At 37.8% G+C, this 12,587-nt stretch overlaps 1 protein-coding gene across 7 annotated transcripts in view; it reads left to right on the top strand.

Moving 5' to 3' along the window:
• The window catches only part of DNAH7 (dynein axonemal heavy chain 7), a 267,521-nt gene that overhangs the window by 170,871 nt on the left and 84,063 nt on the right, over positions 1–12,587 (top strand). For all 7 annotated transcript variants that reach the window (XM_040475707.1, XM_040475712.1, XM_040475714.1 and 4 more), the window contains one exon: positions 10,248–10,402. In XM_040475707.1, coding sequence (XP_040331641.1) covers positions 10,248–10,402 — 155 coding nt within the window. The remainder of the gene's footprint in view (positions 1–10,247; positions 10,403–12,587) is intronic.

Below are 12,587 nucleotides of genomic sequence, written 5' to 3'. Positions count from 1 at the left end.
GAAACTTTGCTGTTTCTCCAAACATTTTTGGGATCATGCATTCACTGGGAGCCAGCAAGTGCCCCAAAGAAAAATCTCCAAATTGTGAAGAAAATAGGCATATTTCCTTTCAGAAAAATCAAAGCTAAAATGTTTAGCTATATATATTTTTTTACCCCTTTTAGCAGTAACTGTGCCTTGCATAAACCTCCTTGGCTACGATACTGCCACTGCACAAAGTTAGCATGTTTAGCAATTGAAGAGTTCTCCCCCCCCACCCCCCACAACTACCCCGCAAATAGAGTGCCTACATTGTAGCGACTCAGGAAGAGGCAGGCTCCCTCCTTCCAAATCACCTCCATCAGAGAACACCTGCTGCCGAGTAGCAAGTCAGAGGTTTGGATTCAATGCCCCATACAAGGAGTCTTCAAAGTGTTAGACCTTCAAGTCTGGCCTATGAAGGAAAAAAAATCTTAATTTGGGAGTGAGAAAACAGTGCTTTAGGACCACTGACTCCAAACCTACATCCTTCAGAACTCCAAGAAAACAGGCCAAGTACCTATCTACCTCAGGGCTGTGGGCCCCAAGATGCTTGGAGTTATCCTCAGGTGTAATTACTTTCCGTGATGCCCTTCTTCCTTGACTTCCTTGACTTCTGGCACAATGATGCCAATGCTGTCTCACAGTCACTAACACTATTCTGTCTTTGAGAATTTCAGATGATGATACAGGTCTGGTTCAATTCTTCCTTTTGCATTTATATTTGGGGGCTCCTGTTCGGGTGTTTTTGTTTTGTTTAAGCAGGCTCCATGCCCAAAGTGGGGCTTGAACTCATGACCCCCAAATCAAGAGTTGCATGCTCTAACCACGGAGCCAACCAAGTGCCCCTTAATTCTTCCTTTTGCATTTAGGGAAGACTGCTGTTTCCTATACTAGTTTTATGTGCTCTAATATAGTGTCAAAATCTACAAACACATTGAAATTAAAACATGAAATCTTAGGAATCAAAAATAACCCAGGGGCAAAAATAAATAAATAAATAAATAAATAAATAAATAAATAAATACCAAATAAATAAAATCTTAAGGGGCACCTGGCTGGCCCAGGCAGCAGAGCATGTGACTCCCGATCTTAGGAGTCATAAGGTCAAGACCCACATTGAGAATAAAGGTCACTTAAAAAAAAAAATCAAGAACAATTTTTAAAAAAATACAAGGGCCAAAACCCTGGTGTAAGCTAGTCAACAGTGTAGCTCATATGCACCTCTCCATCTCACCCTTCCCAGCGGCAAGGTCAGGGCATCCATGGTCCAGTTGTCCAGTTTGAAGTAGCACCTAAACCAAAACCAAGCCAGGTTGTTCTGTCCAAAAGAAGCCCAAGTGGCTTCTGCAAAATAAGTTCCGTGTAAGTCGGAGGCAGACCCCAGGCCAGTGGGGGATGTCGTTCACTCAGCAGCAGGGTGATATTTGGAGATTAATATTGCGAGCTATGCATGGTCTGGATACCGTCAAGAATCTGCTGTAGCTCCTAACCTTCAAACCACCCCTCCGGGCTTGGGGTCAGAGCCTTCCACTCCTCAGCAGGCTCTGGGCAAATGTTGGCCAAACAGGCCAACTCAGACTTAAGAAGCTTCTCCTAAAGCAACAAGCTGCGGACACTGGCAATGGACTCTCCTGTTTTTGAAATGACTGAGACAGGCTGTGACACTTAAAGTTTTCATGAAGACCTCAGGAAGTCCCTATGCAACCTCTGTACTCTCATTCTGTGGCTTTCGATGCTCCAGGAGCATATGAACTTCTGAACTGAGTAGTGTCTCAGCTGTTTCATACTCTCTGGGAAAGATGCTGTTGAGGAATCCTCCTCCGCATCGCTGGCCCCCATATCTACACGCCCAGAAGCAGAGAGATGTGTGCTTTAAGTTTAGTTTGTTAATATGGTGAATTTTACGGATTGATTTTTTTGAATGTTTGACTAACCTTGCATTTCTAGGATAAAACCTACCTGGTCTTCATATATTCTCCTTAATTATATACTTCTGATTCAATTTGCTGACACTTTGTTGAAGATTTTTACATTCTGTTCATGAGGGATATTGGTATGTGGTTTCTTTTGTTGGCATGTCTGCAGGATTTCAGTATCAAGGTAATGCTGGCCTCATAAAACAAATTGGAGAGTGTTCTCCCCCATTCTGTTTTCTGGAAGAGATTATGTAGAATTATTTTTCTTAGATGTTTTGTAGAAAGAACCAAAGAAACTATTCGCGCCTAGAACTTTCTTTATTGGAAGACGTTACCTATGATTTCAATTTTGAAAGAGTTAAAAGACCATTAAAGTTATCTATTCTTTATAAAAAAATTTTTTTTAAATGTTTACTTAGAGACAGAGCATGAGCAGGGAAGGAGTAGAAAGAGAGGAAAACACAGAATTTGAAGCAGGCTTCAGGCTCTGAACTGTCAGCACAGAGCCAGATGCAGGATTTGAACCCACAAACCATGAGATCATGACTGGAGTCTAAGTTGGATACCTAACCTACTGAGCCACCCAGGTGCCCAGCAATTTATCTATTCTTAAGTGAATTTTGGTAGTTTCCACCTTTCCAGAAATTGGTCCAGTTCAACTAAGTTGTTAAATTAACGGGCATAGAGTTGTTTGTAGTATTACCTTGTCATCCTTTTAATGTCCGCAAGGTCTATGATTATAATCTTCTCTCTCATTCCTGATATCAGTAATTAGCATTTCCTTTTTTTAATTTTATTTTTTCTTGATCAGTGTAGGTAAAGCTTAATAAATATTCTGGATCCCATCTAAAAATTAACCTTTCATTTCATTGTTTTTATCCACCTTTTTTGTTATCCATTTTATTGACTTCTGCTTTAATATTTATTATTTCTTGTTTTTGGCCTAAACTACTCTCTTCTGTGGTTTCCTAAGGTGAAAGCTTGTTATTGAGTTTAGATTCTTCTTCTTTTCTAATCTAAGCAATTACTGCTATACATTTTCCACTAAGCACTGCTTTAGCTGCATAGCACAAATTTTGATATGCTGTATTTTCATTTCCTTCAAAATATGTCCTATCTTGAGACTTCTTTATAGGCCATTTAAAAGTATGTTTTTAAATTTCCAAGTACTTGATAACTTTTAAGCTATTTTCTATTATTTTTTTGTTTTTTTACTTAATTTCATTATGTTCAGAGAACATACATTGTAAGATTCCAGTTGTTTTAAATTTCTTTGTTTTATGCCATAAATATGGTCTGTCTTTCTCAATTTTCCATGTATACTTGAAAAATATTATTTTGCTATTTTGGGTAGAGGATTCTCTTTTTTTTTTTTAAGGCTTTTATTTTTTTTTTATTTTTTTTATTTTTTTAACTTTTATTTATTTTTGAGACAGAGAGAGACAGAGTATGAATGGGTGAGGGTCAGAGAGAGAGGGAGACACAGAATCTGAAGCAGGCTATAGGCTCTGAGCTGTCAGCACAAAGCCCGATGTGGGGCTCGAACTCAAGGACTGCGAGATCATGACCTGAGCCAAAGTTGGATGCTTAACTGACTTAGCCACCCAGGCACTCCAAGGATTCTTTAAATGTCAGGTTCACTTGTGGCATAGTTTTGTTCACATCTTCCACATCCTTGCTAATCTGTCTATTTATTGTCTCTTCAGTTCTATTAGTTGTAGCTTCATGTATTTTGGAGCTCTGTTGTTAGATGCATAAACATGTAGGATTGTTAGGTCTTTGTGATAAATTGACTTTTTTATTATTATGTAGCATCCCTCTGTATCCCTGATAATTTTTCTTGTTCTGAAGTCTACATGTAATTCAGCTTTCTTTTGATTAGTGTTTGCATGGTGTATCTGTTACTTTTATCTTTAATATAAATGTTATATTTAAAGTGAGGGTATCTTATAGATAGCATACAGAGCCTATATTTTTTCCAGTCTGATAATCTCCCTCCATTAATTATACGTTTAGACAACTTTACACTTAATGTGGTCAGTATAATTGAATTTAGATCGACCATATTATTATTTTGGTTTTTTTTTTGTTTTTTTTTTGTTTTGTTTTTTTTTGTTTTTACATGTGATTTTTGTTGCTCCGTTTGTCCTATCTCATTCTTTTGGATAATTTGAATAATCCACAATTTTTAGTATTCCACCTTATCTACTGGATTTTTTCACTATAATGCTTTGCATTATTTTTTTTCCCAATGTTTATTTATTTTTGAGAGACAGAGACAGAGCACAAGCAGGGGAGGGGTAGAGAGAGAGGGAGACACAGAATCCGAAGCAGGCTCCAGGCTCTGCACTGTCACCACAGAGCTCAGTGTGGGGCTCAAACTCACAAGCCATGAGATCATACCTGAATCAAAGTCAGACGCTTAACCATCTGAGCCACCCAGGTGCCCCTGCATTATTTTTTAGTACAAATTTTCGTGTCTACTCAAATAATATTTTCCTGCTTCAATTAAAATATAGAATTCTTCTCTTGGTGGGAATGTAAACTGGTGCAGCCATTCTGGAAATTCCTCAAAAAATTAGAACTATCCTATGATCCAGCAATTGCACTATTAGATATTTACCCAAAGGATACAAAAATACAGGTTTGAAGTAGTACCTGCACCCCAATGCTTATGGCAGCATTACAAACAATAGGCAAACTATGGAGAGACCCTAAATGTCCATAGGCTGGTGAATAAAGAAGATGTAGTGTGTGTGTGTGTGTGTGTGTGTGTGTGTGTGTGTGTGTGTTTTATAAAAGATTACTCTTCTGTCAAAAAGAATGAAATCATGCCATTTGTAATGACATGGATAGAGCTAGAATGTATTATGCTAATTGAAATAAGTCAGAAAAAGACAAATACCATATGATTTCACTCATATGTGGACTTTGAGAAACAAAACAGATAAACATATGAGAAAGTGGGGGGAAGAGAAGAGAGGGAAACAAACCACAAGAGACTTATAATGATAGAGAACAAACTGTGGGTTGATGGAGGGAGGTGAGTGGAAGATGGGCTTGATGAGTGATGAGTACTAAGGAGGGCACTTGTGATGAGCACTGGGCATTGTATGTAAGTGATGAATCACTGAATTCTACTCCTGAAACCAATATTGCACTGTATGTTAACTAAAATTAAAAAAATAAAAATTGTAGAATGCTTACAACCATATAGGTCTCCTTTACCCTCTCCTCATTATGTTAGAGTAGTCGTATGTAGTATGTCTGTATACTTTGAAGCTCCCCCTAACTGAATGTTTTTGTCTCCATATTTATACATATTTTAAAGAAATTAAGAGGAGAGAAACAGTCCATTATATTTAACATTTTGTTGCTTTTTTCCTAAGATTCACTCTAGTATCATTTCCCTTCAGAGTGAAGAACATTAGAATTTAGAGGGAATCTGCTGACAAAGAATGTTTTTAGTTTTCATGATCTGAGAATATTTCACCTTTATTCTTGAAGGTTATATTTGGTGGATATAGAATTCTGGGTTGACAATTCTTTTCATTCTTCTGAGACTGTTCTACTATGTTCTGGCTCTGTGATTTCTGGCATGAAATCTGCAGTCATTTGCATGATTGTCATCAATGTATAATGTATCACTTTTCTCTGGCTGCTTTCAAAAACGATGCTTTCAAATCTTTGGTTTTCAACAGTTTGATTACAGCGTATCTGGGTGTGTGTGCATTTCTGTATGTTTTTTTGTTTTTTTGTTTTTTTTGGTTTTTAGTTTCTCCTTTTTTGAGGATTGCTAAGCTTTATGAAACTGTATGGTTGTGTGTTTCACTGTGTTTGAGAAAGTTTCAGCCATTATATTTTCAAATATGTTTTCTGCATTTACCTCTTTCTTCTCTCTTGGGACCCCCATCACATGAGTGTTAAACCTCTTAATATTTTCTCACAGATCTTGGAGGCTCTGTTTGTTTTATCTTTTTTTCTCTTTAGTATTTAAATTGGATTATTTTTATTCATCTGTCTTTTAGATTACTGACTTTCCTCTGTCATCTCCTTTCTACTATTGAATCCTTACACTGGATCCGATTTCAGATATTGTTCAGTTCTAAAATTTTCATTTGGTCCTTTTTATTCTTTCTGTTTCTCTGCTGAGAACACCTCTCTTTCCATTTATTATTATTATTATTATTATTATTATTATTATTATTTTATAATACTGTTACCTTGTGGAGGATGCTTTAAAGTTCTTTTCTGGTAATTCTAACATTCTGCTTTTTCTTTGAGAATTAGTCACATTCTAGCTCTTTGTTTGTTAAGTAATTTTGGATTGTACCCTGGGCCTTTTGAAAAGGAGATGCTGGTTCCTATTAAAATCTTCTGAATAAGATTGATTTTTGTTTTAGTAGTCAAACAACTTGGTAAGGTTCAGATGCCAATTTCTGTCTTTTCTTTCTGGGCACGATGTCTCCAATGTGAAGTCCTAATTTAAAGTTTTTGCTATGCTGTCTAGAGATGCATCTCAGCATGCTTGACTCAGGGGTGAGTCTGGGACGTGGGTTTATATCATAGCTCAAAACCTTTGATACGCTTCTTTGGATAGGTTTTGCACCTGCACAGATTGGTAGTCGGATCAGAACTCGTGTCTAGATTAAGAAATCCTTTCTTGGAGTCTGTCTTCTCCAGGATTTCTCCTGTACTTTCCATATCCCAGGGACCTCATTCTCTGTATTTTTCTGTGCAAAATGACGGTATTCTCTCAGAGTTTCAGCTTCCCACACTGTTGCACAACTCATGTCCACACTTGGGGCAAAGTGACAAGAGGAAAAAGAAAAAGACTGGGGTTCCCCCTGCTTTGGACTAAATCTTTGTGTCTACCAAATTTGTATGTTGAGCCCAAGTCACCAATGTGATGGTATTTGGAGGTGCAACCTTGGGAGGTAATTGGGTCACCAGGCTGGAGTTTTCATTGGATTACCACCCTTAAGAGGGCACTAATTTACCATGTGAAGAGGCAATGAGAAAATTGCCATCTGCAAACCAGAAGGAGGCCTTCACCAGTCAGTGGATCTGCTAGAAATTTGGTCCTGGGCTTCCCAGCCTTCAGAACTGTGGAAAATGTCTATTATTTAAGTAATTTGTTACAACAACCTGGGCAGACTAAGAAACCCTTACACACCATGCACAGCAGAGGCCCCTTTGCCCAACTCTGCTATCTAGAGCGATTGATATCTCTCAGATTGGTTTTCCTTCTGCATAGGAATATGGTTCTGTGGCTGGGGTTGACCTGGGGACAGGGACAGAAGGAAAAAGAGGTTCCCTCTGCCTATCCTCCTCCCTACCCTGTTCACACATGATCATTTTGTCTTCTAGTTTGAATTTTTGCTACCTGTGATTGCTGCCCAGGGTGCCCATTAGGTCTGTTCTTTAACCAAAGCCAGAAGATAGAAAGAAAAAAAACAAACAAACAAACACAGGAAACTACCCCTTTATTGGTCATTCCTCCAGTTTTAACTTTCTTTCCATTCACGTTTCATTATTTACTTTTTAGAATCTGTAAACAGTTGCTTTTTGTATTTTATTCAGAACTTTTCATTGCAATCAGTGGAAGAGAAAGACTATGATGGACTTAGCCCAGCTTGGTCAGCACTATAATCCTTTCCTCTGAATCTGAGATGGTATTCTTTGGAGTGATATTCTCCATGGAGGGGGATCACTTAGAAAATGTCTGTGTTTATAATCTGTTAACCCATATGATGTTTGTCAGACGTGTTTTGGTTGTTTGCCTTCCAGTAGATTATCAAACTTTATGTGATCCAGGAAAAAAAGGATAAAGAAGACTCACTGTGGACCTTTCCCTCAAAGAATACACAACTTAGATGAGTGATGCTGTTGACAAATTATAAAGTTACCACAATAGAATATTATCATTCTATCAGAGTTCCATAAATGTAATATAGATGAACTGCTAAAGAACTTCAGAGAGAATAGAGACCTCAAGATAGGCTTTGTGAAGTGCGTAACATTTGAGCTGACCTTGAAACATGCATAGGACTTGAACGTGAAAGAATGAGGAAGAAGTGCATTTTGGACAAAGGAACAACATGAACATGGGTATTGTAGTTAAAAATTGTGGAAGCAACAGAAGGAAGAGTGAGTCATTCACTTTCTTTGGGGAAGCATAAATGCTAACACACTTAATCCTCCCGACTTAAAAATATTTCTAAAATGTGACAGAATGAGACTTTTACATATTTATAAGTTTTATTCCTTTCTAATCTTCCTTCTCATACCCTTTAGTGTCTTATGGATATGATTCTATTTTTATTAGTTGATTATATCTAAGATATTACACTACTCTTTTGGTCTCACTTCTTCTTAATATAATTAATATTATGGTATGGGCTGAATCATCCACACACACCCCCCATTCATATGTTGAGTATATAACCCTCAATGTGACTATTTGGAGACAGGGCCTTTCAGGAGATAATTAAGGTTAAGTTAGGTATCATGGAGCCCCAATTCAATAGGACTGGTGTCTTTATAATCAGAGATTCCAGGAATGCCCGCAGAGGAGAGGCCCACATGAGGACAGATGGAGAGGGCTGTGTTGTCTTCAAGCCAAGGAGAAAGGCCTCTGGAGAAACCAAACCTGCCAGCACCTTGATGTTGGACTTCCAGCCTCTAGAACTGTGGGAAAATAAATTTCCGTTAAGACAATCTGTGGTACTTTGTGAATTGCATAACATTTCAGCTGACCTTGAAACATGCATGGGACTTGAACGTGAAAAGATGAGGAAGAAGTGCATTTTGGACAAAGAAACAGCATGAATATCTGTGGTTAAAAATTGTGGAAGCAGCAGAAGGAAGACTGAGTCACTCAGTTTCAAACTGACTACTACATTGTATAATGCTAATTTGGAGGCCAAGTCTGTCTTCTCTACAATATAAACTACATGTTTTATTCCAGGTTCTAACTTAAATACTAAATACTTAAATGGATTACTTCCATTTGGGACAAATTATCCCATGAATTTCTAAATTCATATTATAAGGAGATGATATTGAATAAATTATCCCTTTTTAGCCTCGCATTTTTGTGTTTTGTGTTTGCTCCAGTCACCTTTTATTTTCTCCTTCTGCTCTTCTGGCAACCTACGACTTTGCTGTGCTCACTTTTGAAGAGTATGGCAGTATCTTTAGGGAAGTGACCACAATTATGGCTTGTGTTTATTGAAACTTCTAAGACAATAACGGTAATCTTAATGCTGATTGCATTTCACACGATGCAGAAAGCTATATGGTTGGATACTACTTAGTGATGGCAGATACTGGTTAATTCTTTGTGACCCCACATCACCCTGGAAAATAAACTAGGTATTTCCTGGTTTGCTGCTCTTGATCTTATCGTAAAAAAGGGATGTGAGTAAGAACAGAGCAGTAAGTATGAGCTCTCCCATCGTGCAAAAACTGACTTTCAGAGAATATCTTTCTGTCTGTAGGAAGCTTAGAAATACGTAATGAACTACATGTATGACATTAAATATACAAGTGTTTGAAACAAACACTGGGTCAAAAGTTGTATTAACACTTTAGGGTCCAAGAAGTTTAGATGATTAAAATTATGCTTTTTTTTTTTTTTTAGACCATTATATCCTTAATGGTCTAGATCTCAAAGAGAGATATGATGTCTCAATTCTTTCTCTTTCTCTCTTGTACAAATGATAGCAGATGGAAACCAAGAAATGGTTTCAGAGTCACACAAGTAATTAATGGCAGGGCCCAGTGAAAAACTGGTTTCCCAATTTGCAGTGTTCTTGCTAATTGAATTGACTTAACCAGCAAAAGCGACAAATGTTTTCAAAAGTTTAACCTTTAGAGAATTATTGTTTTCCAAAGAGTAAACAACTTGCAAGATGCCTGGGTGGCTCAGTCAATTAAGTGTCCAACTCTTGATCTTGGCTCAGGTCATGATCTCACGGTTCATGAGATTGAGCCTCATGTCATCAGGCTCGGCACTAACAGCGTGGAGCCTGCTTGGGATTCTCTCTCTCCCTCTCAGCCCCTCCCCAACTCACATTTTCTCTCTCTCTCTCCCCAAAATGTGTGTGCAATGTGATTTTTTATAGTTGTCATTTTAATAGTCTAGTCAATGTAAATGTTTCTGCTGTAAGAACATAGTTTCTCATAGTACATTAAAAAGTAAAATGTTACCATAAAGCATAAACTGGAAGAAAGTGATATGTGCATGATTATTAACATAGAGACAAATCATGATTTGACCAGCATTGTCTTTTTTCCCTCTTTCAGGAATGCAAGAAGGTGGCCTCTGATGATAGATCCTCAAGGTCAGGCTAATAAATGGATCAAGAACATGGAAAAAACCAATAGTCTTCATGTAATTAAATTAAGTGACCCTGACTACGTCAGGACTCTGGAAAATTGCATCCAGTTTGGTACCCCTGGTATGTAGTTGAATAGTAAGTGTATAAGTGTACATTACGGTAATGCCTGGAAAGGGCACAACTAACCCAGAAGGAGGTAGGTTTTTTTCTTTTTTAAAAAGATATTTGTGTCAGACTCATCTTAAATAAATAATGGCTTTGTTATGTCTTTCATTACTTATTGATAATTAATCAAGAACTTGAGAGATTATCATTCTCGTTGGGTTAGGCTGTTTCCTTTGTCCCAAGATGCACTTGTGAGGCTTCTTCTAATGTAGATGTTTTCATTTTTGTTTGTGGTTTTCCATTCTTTAGTTCTCATTATAATTCCACTTCTGCAATTAATAGGACCACTCCATATGCCAGAAGTATTTTAACACATTAGTCCAATTATCTATTTATTCTTCTTTCAACTTGTCCTACCAAAGTGGCAGAGAAGTGAACACACATTTTGCATGGCTGACTATTATCGGCCAGGATGGAGAGATTAGAAACATGACAGGGATTTTTCAATAAAGCTCTATGCACGTGTCACATTTGTTGAAACACAAAATGTTTATGATCTGAGTAAATTGGGGTTATCGTGTTCTAATTTTTTTTATGTTTTTATTTTATTTTTGAGAGAGAGAGAAACAGAGTGCAAGTGGGGGAGGGGCAGAGAGAGAGAGAGGGAGACACAGAATCCAAAGCAGGCTCCAGGCTCTGAGCTGTTGGGCACAGTCTGAGCTGGGCTTGAATTCACAGACCATGAGACTATGACCTGAGCTGAAGTTGGACGCTTCACCGACTGAGCCACCCAGGCGCCCCGGGGTTGTCACATTTGAAATTTATGTTACCTATCAACTTTTGACTACTTGACCAAATAAATGGATATAAACATTATGAAATAACAACATATTTGTGCTTAGGACAAGTTGAGCAAATTCCAGTTGCTACTAGAGCTAGTAAAACATGGAAGAATTACAACAAATGTATCAGGTAGTCTTCTAGACCTTTTATTTTTGCATGTTAATAATGAGCTAATCTTGGGACACCTGGTCGGCTCAGTCAGTGAGCATCTGACATTGACTCAGGGCATGATCTTGTGGTTCTTGAGTTCGAGCCCTGCGTTGGGCTCTGTGCTGACAGAGCCTGGAGCCTGCTTGGAATTCTGTGTGTGTGTGTGTGTGTGTGTGTGTGTGTGTGTGTGTGTGTGTGCGCGCGCGCGCGCGCGTCTGCCCTTCCCCCACTCATGCTCTGTTTCTCTCTCTCTCTCTCTCAAACATTAAAAAAAAAGGTTTTAAATAAAATAATGATCTAATCTTTAAAATATTACAATTTTAGGTTTGGTTAGGGTACACGTGAAATGAAAAACCTTAGTCTACCTACAAAATCTGTGTTTATGTATCTGGATACACAGACACATACGCAAACGGTGTTTCATTCATCCAACTGGTGTTCATAGAGTATGGTATAGTGATATATGCGTTACAGAAAAGGGTGAACATGACCTCTACTATCAAATATCTTGCTTATTTAATAGGATCAGACAACATGTGTTACCAACAGTAATAAAAATAGAAAGTGGACATGTGTCACTAATCCTTGTTAGAACCACTATGCTGTTATGAGTAGGTGCACTAGCTCTGGAGTTAGAGGTCTTGCCTCTTACTCATTGTTTAGTTCAGTGATCTTTCTGAGACTCAGTTTCCCCATCTGTACTTTGAGCATATAGCATGAGGAAGAAATGAGTTACTGTACTTTAGGTAGTTACAGAAGTGTCTGCTAAGTTCAACGTATGTTGTTTCTTGGAGATTTACCTGTGGTGTGCACATATTCTCTTTTAGTTAAATTAGTATATATTCAATTATATTAGCATACTAAGAAAGGCACAGATGTTTATGAGAATTCACAGAAATAGGGAAGATTTCTTGAAAGAATTGGCACCTTAAATAGTTTAGTTAAAATTACTTGGGGCGTCTGGGTGGCTCAGTGGGTTAAACATCCAACTATTGATCTTAGCTGATGTCATGATCTCACGGTTCATGAGATCAAGCCCCATGTCAGGCTCCATGCTGACAGTGTGGAGCCTGCCTGGGATTATCTCTCCTTTTCTCTCTGCCTGTCCTCGTTTGCCCTCTTTTTCTCTCTCAAAATAAATAAACCTTAAAAAAAATTACTTGATTTCACTTAGCCAAATTTTCTTGATACAGTAAAAAAAAAAAAA

This window comes from Herpailurus yagouaroundi, unplaced genomic scaffold (assembly GCF_014898765.1).
Source record: "Herpailurus yagouaroundi ecotype Mexico unplaced genomic scaffold, PumYag 140, whole genome shotgun sequence".
NCBI classification, from domain to species: domain Eukaryota; kingdom Metazoa; phylum Chordata; class Mammalia; order Carnivora; family Felidae; genus Herpailurus; species Herpailurus yagouaroundi.
This window is presented reverse-complemented; position numbering and strand designations above follow the sequence as displayed.